The sequence below is a fragment of the Trematomus bernacchii genome, unplaced genomic scaffold (genome assembly GCF_902827165.1).
Source record: "Trematomus bernacchii unplaced genomic scaffold, fTreBer1.1, whole genome shotgun sequence".
Taxonomy (NCBI): Eukaryota; Metazoa; Chordata; class Actinopteri; order Perciformes; family Nototheniidae; genus Trematomus; species Trematomus bernacchii.
Genome location: NW_022987926.1, coordinates 7678 through 18892, shown reverse-complemented (window position 1 = coordinate 18892; position 11215 = coordinate 7678). Strand labels below are relative to the sequence as shown.

Below are 11215 nucleotides of genomic sequence, written 5' to 3'. Positions count from 1 at the left end.
GCAGTGGGTTGTGCAGACTTTCTGCCCTTTACCGTTTGTTTACTCAATCAACGCATGTCCTCAGGATATTAGGCTATGTATATTTTTAATACAACTGCTTTAATTGTGAGCCGACATTTACAGTGACAACAGCTGCTGAGGCCAGTGCAGAAAGCAGAAGAGTGTGTATAATATATATCACTCAGTAATATAAGTAACAGGCCGACATTACACACTGTATTTGTATGCTTTAGTAGATATCTACAAATAAACAGTTGATATTTTTCATGAAACCAAATAGTGTTAATCGTGAAAAATGGTATCTTCTCTGTTAGCTCTCGACCGCCCCGATTGAGCTAGCAACTTCTTCATTCCCAATTCAGCATGGCTGTGGATATGGGCATAATTTGTCCTTGACTGGAATTTGTCCGATCATTTCCCTAAGAGCAGTGTGCAAAAATGTGCTCAAAATGCATGAAAAACGGCCATCTTTCCAAATTGCCATTTTTCTTGGGGGCGGGGCTAATAAAAAGCTATTTGAAATATGTGTGCAATCATAAGAGCAATGTGTATACAGCGTGTGGTGAATATCGGGAAAACTATATGCGAGTAGTTTGGAGTAACCCCTAACCCTAACCCTCGTCAAAAATTGTACATTCTCCGTTAGCTAACGTCCGCCCCGATTGAGCTAGCAACTATTTTATTCGCCCGTTAGCATGATGTTGGATATGGGCTGAACGTGTCCTGGACTGGAATTTTCCCGATCATTTCCCTAGGAGGTGTGAGCAAAAATGTGGTTAAAATGCATGAATAACGGCCACTTCTGAAAATGGCCGACTTTCTGGGGGCGGGGCTAATGGAAGCCATTTGGAAATATGTCCGCAATTCCATGAGGAACGTCTGTGCCAACATTCGGGTAGTTGGGAGAAACTATATGTGAATACCGCACAATAGGGGGCGCTACTGAGCTGATTTCACAAAACGTACGATTTTATTGTACAGTCTGGAAAAGGTTGTGGGCGGTGACGTGTGTCCCAAGTTTCACGTCCGAAGCTCATTTTAGCGAATTTGTGCCATTGAAATCGTCGAACATGGCACATTCTCCGTTAGCTAACGAGCACCCCGTTTGAGCGGTCGACTATTCATTCGCAATTTAGCATCACATTGGATATGGGCTGAACTTGTGCTGGATTTGAATTTTTCCGATCATTTCCCTAGGAGGAGTTCGCAAAAACGCGCTTAAAACGCAAATGTTCCCAAATGGCCGACTTTATGGGGGGAGGGGCTAATGGAAGCCATTTTGAAATATGTCGGCAATTCCATGAGGCATGTCTGTGCCAAGACTCGGGTCGCTGGGAGAAACTATATGTGACTACCGCACAATAGGGGGCGTTACTGAGCTGATTTCACAAAACGCACAATTTTATTGTACAGTCTGGAAAAGGTCCTGGGCTGTGACGTGTGTCCCAAGTTTCACGTCCGAAGCTCATTTTAGCGAATTTGTGCTATTTAAATCGTCGAACATGCCACATTCTCCGTTAGCTTACGAGCACCCCGTGTGAGCGGTCGACAATGCGTTTCGCAATTTAGCATCACATTGGATATGGGCTGAACTTGTGCTGGATTGGAATTTTTCCGATCATTTCCCTAGGAGTAGTTTGCAAAAACGCGCCTAAAACGCACATTTTCCAAAATGGCCAACTTTATGGGGGGAGGGGCTAATAGAAGCCATTTTGAAATATGTCGGCAATTCCATGAGGCATGTCTGTGCCAAGACTCGGGTCGCTCAGAGAAACTATATGTGACTACCGCACAATACGGCTACTCAGCCGTATTTGCAAAAATGCACAATGTTTTTGTACAGTCTGGAGGAGGCCGTGGGCTGTGACGTGTGTTCCAAGTTTAAAGGCCGTAACTGTATTTTCCCGCTACTTATGGCTCGGTACATTTTTTAACCCTTCGATTTCGACAAAAAACTGAATAGGTCACGCCCACTTCCGTCATTGGTTGCGCCCCTTTAAATCTCAGTTCATACTCATCCTGCCAGTATGTGTATGACAAAATATATGTATTTCGTCCATCGGATCTTGAGGTATACATTTGTTGTGCTTTTGGTGCCCCCTATTGTCCAAAATGAACATGCTTTTTTTGTGCCTATTCCCCAAGACAGACTGAACCTATCCACCAAAATCTGTGATATTTGGATACATTGCGGATGAATTAGGAGCATTTATGTCTAAGCCACACCTTTTTGCTAATACGTTGCGATTGATGTCGGGCACATTTTTCCACACGTCGTGCTCATGTTCTACGGTAGTGTGTCTGACCCTCCACTGATGCTGTACACTAAGTTTGATGTTGAAAAGCCAAAAATTGAAATTATAGTTAATATTTCACTGTTTTTCACATTATTCTAATTAAAAAAAAATCAAAATAGGCGGAGCTTAGGGATATGAGAGGATAATATGTAGGGCTGCTCCACCCGGATAAGTGTGCAAAATTTCAGGTCCATCCAATTTACACTGCGACTATGTACATTTTTCGAAAACTGAATTTTGACAGGTGGCGCTAGCGAGCATGTCGGAAATTTTGCAACCATCGAATCCAGAATGTAAAATTTTTCACCCGTCCTGGCGGCGTTGCCAAATGTCGCTACGTGAATAGTGTGGGAACCCCCTCAAAAACAGGTCCAAAGCGCAGACCCGGTAAAATAAGAATAAGAACACTACCGATTGCAATAGGTCTTTGCACACTTCGTGCTCAGGCCCTAATTAAACAAACGCCTGTTTGAGACTCCTCAGTGCACACAAAAACATAACTTGGAGAAATAAATAAATACGGATATGCTATTTAAAACCACCTCGAATATGTTGTGTTAATGTTATGAAATGTTTTCTCATAAATGATGCGGTAAGCAGGAGGACAGAATTACGTCTAAACTGACGCCGTTTTGCATTTCTATAGGTTTTAGATACGAGCATGGTTTTATATACTATCACGTTTAATCGTGTTTTATGCCATTTGCCAAGACTTGATAAGTCGCTCGTAAAACACAGGAGGTATGGAAACTAAGAACACCATATGTGGTAAATTGTACAGCTAATATAACACAACACATTAGTTGTATTTCCTTTAACTGGTGGATTATGGATATATAGTTGCTGATCGACAGCTGGAACACAAACCACCAAATACAACAAAATAATTCAGATCCAGTCGTCATGACTCCACTCCGGAGGGATTCCCCCATCATTTCTTACAGTTTCTCATCAAGGGGGTGTGTCCTGTCCCCGGGACAAACACACTGCCTGAGGAAGGCTATGTGTATTTTTTTTGTCATTAACTTTTTTCGGACCACTTATTTATTTATTTTGGTGACGATCCGACCTCCATGCTGCTACTCTGGTTCAACCTGCATCCACCAAACAATATGATTTATCTCGACCTCCCCACAATAACCTAAATCTGACACGGTGTGAAAAGTATTTTTTAGCTGTTCTATCGTCATTTCCTGCGATCTTCTTCATGCAGTCAGTCAGAATGAATGAATGAATGGGCGTTTCTTTGACTATTTATAGGCAAATATGGGCGTTACGAGTCGATTGTGATTTATAAAGGGAAACAGGCGTAGGAAGTGCCGTACGCACTTCCCTCGCCGGTACGCAATGTTTTGTGAATCGGAAAATGGCGGAAAATGTATGTACCTATTTTTGTGCTTTGTACTACGTAAGCAACCTTCCTACGTCAATCCTACGCAAGGCGTTATAAATGAGGCCCCAGATCTGTTGTATGAAGCGATGCCGGTAGCGGAGGTAAGGCACACACACCAAATGTTCAGGAAATGGTTAATACAGCGAAAATCAAAGCTGACGATCTCTTGGTTTGATATGTTTTCTCCCCCAGACAACATGGACATAAGAACATTTTTTTCAAAGAAGAGGAAAGTAAGTCATCAGCTGGTAGCAGTTAATCAGTTAACAGTGATGGCGGCGTTTCACTTCTGGAGAGGAGTTTCGTCTTTATGTCATGATAGAGAGATACAAATACTGAATAGTTTAGATGAGAAAAGGCATCGAAATGCCAGGTTACTAGTGGGCATTTAAACTGCTTTTTATTAATTCAAAGACAGCTCTGAAATAATAATCAAATATGTTTCCTTTCTTTACTACTGGATGAAATTATAAAATGTACCCATAATTTTCCTCATGCTAGTATAGCCACATAAAAGTATCAAACCACCTGTTAAAATGCACCAGAATACAGGGAATCTATATTTGTTTTCGCCCCCACACCCCCCGTTAAAAATGTCCCCCCCACATTCAGGATGCTTCCTACGCCCATGTGGCTACCAGTTAATTTTAGAATACAGTTTAAAATGTTATTGTTTGCATACAAGGCCCTAAACGGTTTAGCCCCACCGTACCTGGCAGATCTTTTAAAACCATACACACCCACACGGTCACTGAGGTCTGCTGACAGACTCCTTCTGGTCGTCCCTACATCGAGGTTGAAGCAGCGAGGAGACAGAGCCTTTGCTGTTGCAGCTATAAAAGTATGGAACGAATTGCCCCTCCAGGTTAGACTTACCCCTCCAGGTTAGACTTGCCCCTCCAGGTTAGACTTGCCCCTCCAGGTGAGACTTGCCCCTCCAGGTTAGACTTGCCCCTCCAGGTTAGAATTGCCCCTCCAGATTACACTTGCCCCTCCAGGTTAGACTTGCCCCTCCAGGTTAGACTAGCCCCTCCAGGTTAGACTTGCCCCTCCAGGTTAGACTTGCCCCTCCAGGTTAGACTTGCCCCTCCAGGTTAGACTTGCCCCTCCAGGTTAGACTTGCCTCTCCAGGTGAGACTTGCCCCTCCAGGTTAGACTTGCTCCTCCAGGTGAGACATGCCCCTCCAGGTGAGACTTGCCCCTCCAGGTTAGACTTGCCCCTCCAGGTGAGACTTGCCCCTCCAGGTTAAACTTGCCCCTCCAGGTTAGACTTGCCCCTCCAGGTTAGACTAGCCCCTCCAGGTTAGACTTGCCCCTCCAGGTTAGACTTGCTCCAACTCTGCCTGTTTGTAAATCTCGTTTAAAAACCCACTTCTTCTCCCTGGCATTTACAGACCAGGTGACGCTTGTGCTTTTACATTTGGGTTTTTATCTTACTAGTGTTTTGTATTGTTTGTACGTCATGTCGGAGAGTTTCTCAGTCTGTGGCTCTGATCTGGTTTCAGTGTCTCGTGTTTCACATTTGTTTCATGTCCTGTCTGTTCTTTATGTATGTATGCTATGTTTTTATACAGTTGTTGATGTACGGCACTTTGTTCAACTCTGTTGTTTTTTAAATGTGCTATAGAAATAAAGTGGATTGGATAATGATCAACGACAATTATAGGGAAATAGAAAATACAACTGATGATATAACAAAAATACTTTATTAATCTGTGTTTGACGACCAATTGACAAACATGAGGATGTTACAAAGTGGTAAAGTGTTGAAAATAAAACTAATCTGTGTTACTACTACTACTACTACTACTACTACTACTACTACTACTACTACTACTACTACTACTTCTATTACTACTACTACTACTACTACTACTACTACTACTACTACTACTACTACTACTACTACTTCTATTACTACTACTACTACTACTACTACTACTACTACTACTACTACTACTACTACTACTACTTCTATTACTACTACTACTACTACTACTACTACTACTACTTTTATTACTACTACTACTACTACTACTACTTACTACTACTACTACTACTTTTATTACTACTACTACTACTACTACTACTACTTCTATTACTACTACTACTACTACTACTACTACTACTACTACTACTACTACTTCTATTACTACTACTACTACTACTACTACTACTACTACTACTACTACTACTACTTCTACTACTACTACTACTAATACTACTACTAATTATATTACTACTACTACTACTACTACTACTACTACTACTACTACTACTACTAATAATTCTATTACTACTACTACCACTACCACTACTACTACTACTACTACTACTACTACTACTACTACTACTACTACTACTACTACTACTACTACTACTACTACTACTACTACTACTACTACTACTACTACTACTTCTATTACTACTACTACTACTACTACTACTACTACTACTACTACTACTTCTATTACTACTACTACTACTACTACTACTACTACTACTACTACTACTTCTATTACTACTACTACTACTACTACTACTACTACTACTACTACTACTTCTATTACTACTACTACTACTACTACTACTACTACTACTACTACTACTACTACTACTTCTATTACTACTACTACTACTACTACTACTTCTATTACTACTACTACTACTACTACTACTACTACTACTACTACTACTTCTACTACTACTACTACTACTAATACTACTACTACTTCTATTACTCCTCCTCCTGAATGACTCAGAGTTTGATAAGCCCTCCCTCTCCTTCCTGCTCTCAGACACAGCCAGCTCCACTCTGTACTTCCTGGTTCCTCCCCTTCAGATCCACACTGAGGAGGAGGGATGTAACCAACATGTGGGTAAAGCACAAGAGCTGATAGGCCACATTCACTGCACACACACCTGCTGTTCAGATAACCTGTCACACTAGTTTCAGCTCTCAGGAAGTGAAACTCACACTCGCTGCTACTGAGAGGTGAAATGGCGCAGAAAGGAGTTCAGCTGGAGCGGGAAATGTTATCTTGTTCCATCTGTCTGGATCTACTGAAGGATCCGGTGACCACTACCTGTGGACACAGCTACTGCATGAAGTGTATTAAACACCACTGGGATGGAGAGCTAATCCACAGCTGCCCTCAGTGTAGGCAGAGCTTCACACAGAGGCCTGTCCTGCTGAAAAACACCATGTTAGCAGCTTTAGTGGAGGAGCTGAAGAAGACTGGACCCCCACCTGCTCCTGCTGATCTCTGCTATGCTGGAGCTGAAGATGTGGCCTGTGATGTCTGCACTGGGAGGAAACGGAGAGCCTGTAAGTCCTGTCTCGTGTGTCTGGCCTCTTATTGTGACAAACACCTCCAGGGTCATTATGACGCAGCTCCATTAAAAAAACACAAGCTGGTGGAGCCCTCCAAGAAGCTCCAGGAGAACATCTGCTCTCGTCACGACGAGGTGATGAAGATGTTCTGCCGCACTGATCAGCAGTGTATCTGTTATCTCTGCTCTGTGGACGAACACAAAGGCCACGACACGGTGTCAGCGGCAGCAGAGAGGACTGAGAGGCAGAGAGAGCTGGAGGGGAGTCGACTAAACATCCAGCAGAGAATCCAGGACAGAGAGAAGGAGGTGAAGCTGCTTCAGCAGGAGGTGGAGGCCGTCAATGGCTCTGCTGATAAAGCAGTGGAGGACAGTGAGAAGATGTTCACTGAGCTGATCCGTCTCATGAAGAAGAGAAGCTCTGATGTGAAGCAGCAGGTCAGATCCCAGCAGAAGAGAGAAGTGAGTCGAGTCAAAGAGCTTCAGGAGAAGCTGGAGCAGGAGATCTCTGAGCTGAAGAGGAGAGACGCTGAGCTGAAGCTGCTGTCTCACACAGAGGATCACAACCAGTTTCTGCACAGCTACCCCTCACTGTCAGCCCTCAGTGAACCTACACACTCATCCAGCATCAACATCCGTCCTCTGAGCTACTTTGAGGACATGACGGAGGCCCTGTCAGCACTCAGAGACAAACTACAGGACGTCCTGAGAGAGGAATGGACAAACGTCTCATCGACTGAGGTGGATGTTTTACTGTCAGCAGCAGAGCCCACCACCAGAGCTGGGTTCTTACAATATTCACAGAAGATCACTCTGGATCCAAACACAGCAAACACACAGCTGTTATTATCTGAGCGGAGCAGAAAAGCAACACTCGTGAAACAAGATCAGTCTTATTCTATTCACCCAGACAGATTCACTTCGTATCGTCAGGTCCTGAGTAGAGAGAGTCTGACTGGACGTTGTTACTGGGAGGTGGAGTGGAGAGGGGAACTAGTTGATGTAGCAGTCGCATACAAGAATATCAGCAGAGCAGGGGGGGAAAGTTTATTTGGACACAATGACAAATCTTGGTCCTTAAATTGTAACCAAAACAGTTATTCATTTCGTTACAACAGTATCAGCACTCCCGTCTCAGGTCCTCTGTCCTCCAGAGTAGGAGTGTACCTGGATCACAGAGCAGGTATTCTGTCCTTCTACAGCGTCTCTGAAACCATGACTCTCCTCCACAGAGTGCAGACCACATTCACTCAGCCGCTACATGCTGGAGTTTGGGTTTATGATTATAATGAAGCCACAGCTGAGTTTAGTAAACTGAAATAGCCTGAAGTCATTGGAGGAACTCTTCTACTTCTTAAACTCACCGTGTGTCCATCAGAGCTGATTGTTCATGTCTTCACTGCGCAGAGATCAGCTGTCAATCAAACATGATGGGTGGGGCTTGAACATCTTCTCATGAGTTGTTCTGTAGATGTTGGACTTTCTTCCGGCTCCTTCCTGGGTCTGTGTAGCCATGGAGGCTGTCACTGCTCAGGAGGATCCTTGTTCACCTGAACTGATATGTAAACTTTGCTCTAAATATGTGTTGGATATTTCTTTTGATTCATGTTGTTGTTTCTCTTGTAACGCACGAGTCTTCAGAGAGAAAGCAGCAGAGCTTCTTTTATTCTACACATTTTATTCTGTCATTCACTTTCTAAAACAACAGAGACATTTATAATCACATGTATTACTTTGACAGATTAAATGTTATTGTTGCCCAAATTAACTACACATGAGTTCCCAGATGGTTATAACACTTATTTCATCATCACATGTTTATTTAAAATGATATTACTTCCTGTCATGATCATAATCAATAAATACATCATTTATTATTCTGCTGTAAATAGCTTAGAGTCTTTGCTTGGGAAATAAAATGTTATTGTTTTGCAGACTAATTGTGGTTGTTGTTGTTGTTGTTGTTGTTGTTGTTGTTGTTGTTGTTGTTATCCAAATAGAAATTGGGTACTCTGAGGTTTTATGGAACATAACTTATCAGGATAATAATCAATAAGGAAATCATGTATGATTCTGTTTGAAATAGCTGAGATGAAACACATGTATGGTGTGGATAAAGTGAAACTGATCATGAAATCATTGATCAGACTTTACTGATGGGATGTGTGATCAAATTAAATGTTTGGATCATTAATAAAGGTTTGTCTTTCAAAAACAAAAACAGGATGTTCTTCTTGTGTTATGTCCAAGGTGCCATACGAAGCTGATGGAGAACATGTGGAAGTGATCTGAGACTAATGACGCTCAGCGCAAGTTCAACCAGGAAGACCGTCTTTTCTCATTCATTTACTAACGCACTAAAGCTTTGGATCTTAATCAGTTTGTGAGGCGTTTTGCTGAACAAGATGGTAATCGCCGCATTCAGCTGTTATAGGCATGCAGAGGCGCGGGAAGGTATTTTGAGTGGGGGTGGACTCCGCTGTATAGAAAACTGTAGTTCCCATAGTTTCGAGAAGGGTCTAGCTGCGACCGCGGCCAGTACACGACACTACACGACACGCCCCCTACACGACACGCCCACCTGACACGACACTACGGTGGCTGAGAGACATTACCGTACATGGCAGATTAAAAGCGAATTAACGACACTGATGCTGACGCAAGGATATTTAAGGAGACATGAGGTTTACAGAGAACAGACAAACAATATGGCGCACCGAGTACAGGTAATTAACGTATTGTGGTTTTAGATATAATTACATACTATTTAGGTTCTCGTTTGTTTGTCGATGTGGCTGTTTAGCGCAGTGTAATTGTGTTTATTTTGCTAATTTGTATTTTAAATATTAAATGTAAAGGAATGGAATACATATATATATATATATATATATATATTTATCTTAGCTCTTAGCTTGACATGCTCGACGTTCAGTTAGCATATATACTAACTGAACATGCTCGTTCAGTTAGCATGTCAAGCTAAGAGCTAAGATATATGTATATATTTTAGCTTGACAGATGGAACAATGCATGTACTCGCATTTTTACAAGAATCTGATTTTGTGTAAGTTTGAAATATTCATTGAAGGTGTCTTTCACATTTGAATGTTTAAAAAAAAAAAAACATGTATTAGCTGCTATACTGACATGCACATATGTATAATTATATTATTATTTTAAGTGTGGTTTTAAAGTTAAATGATATATAGTTATTGGGTAGAGCCAAGTAACCCAGGTGGATGCAATCAGGCCTCTGTTTATAGATGGGGTTTGTGGCCATGCTGTTGGCCTGACATTTAAACCATGGACTGTATATATAAAGATGTAAACGAGCTGAAGGGCTTTCTGTTCGAACCACAGTGATATCTAGAGGTTGTTTTGTGCATAACATGTCAACCAAAAGGGTAGAGCTGGCTGAATCAGATGGAGTTAAACTTTTTTTTTTTTTCAACAAGATATCATGTCTACATTTTACTCTAACTGTTAAACGTGTGGCTTTAATCCCTTCATGACACAGGCGACAGTCCACGCCCTTGCAGCTGTACTCTCGGTTTCCCTTGAAAGAGCCAAGGAAACGTATAAATGTGGACCCGAGTATGACTGGAGGTAAGCTGGAAACATGAGGAGAATGCTAATACAATTTCCATTTAAAGTGTACAACCCCTGATGCATGTGAATTTATAATATTACATATACTTCTTTATACCATCTTGTCTTATCAGTGAGATGGAACTTTGTTCTCATTACCTCACCAAGAACATGAGTGAGGAAGCGCACCAAAGGCTGAAGGACTCCAGTGAAAGATTCCGAAGAGCTTTGGATTCCGAGGAGTTTTTAAATAGGCTTTAACCTCCTGCAGGTCAATCCTGGCTGCTTACATTTTTATTTAAAATCATGTTGATTTTACTGTTGGGATCAATTTAAAAGGTTATTTTTTTTTTAAGCAGACCAGCTTGAATAGTGCCCCTCTGATTTTCCACATGATGTTCTGTTCAATAAATGTTCATTGAGGAAAACGGTATCAGTGTCTTATTGTATATTCATCACAGTGAATGCAGTGAATGCTGAACTTGCCGGACCATATACTGTAGTTGAAAGTACACAATGAAACACTGGCTTGCTTGTATCAAATCAATACAATTCCCACATGCCCTACCCCGGAACCTGCGGTCTTCAGACTCTGGCCCCCCGC

At 41.9% G+C, this 11215-nt stretch overlaps 1 protein-coding gene across 1 annotated transcript; it reads left to right on the top strand.

Moving 5' to 3' along the window:
- The first annotated feature begins 6579 nt into the window (after nt 1-6579).
- On the top strand, nt 6580-8967 carry LOC117470648 (tripartite motif-containing protein 16-like). Its single transcript, XM_034115460.1, has one exon. The coding sequence runs from the start codon at nt 6691-6693 to the stop codon at nt 8344-8346; it is 1656 nt and encodes a 551-aa protein (XP_033971351.1). The 5' UTR covers nt 6580-6690; the 3' UTR covers nt 8347-8967.
- The last annotated feature ends 2248 nt before the right edge of the window (nt 8968-11215 follow it).

Bases quoted from the DNA above. Each gene is read 5' to 3' on its own strand.
- LOC117470648 (XM_034115460.1), top strand. From the start codon at position 6,691: ATGGCGCAGAAAGGAGTTCAGCTGGAGCGGGAAATGTTATCTTGTTCC.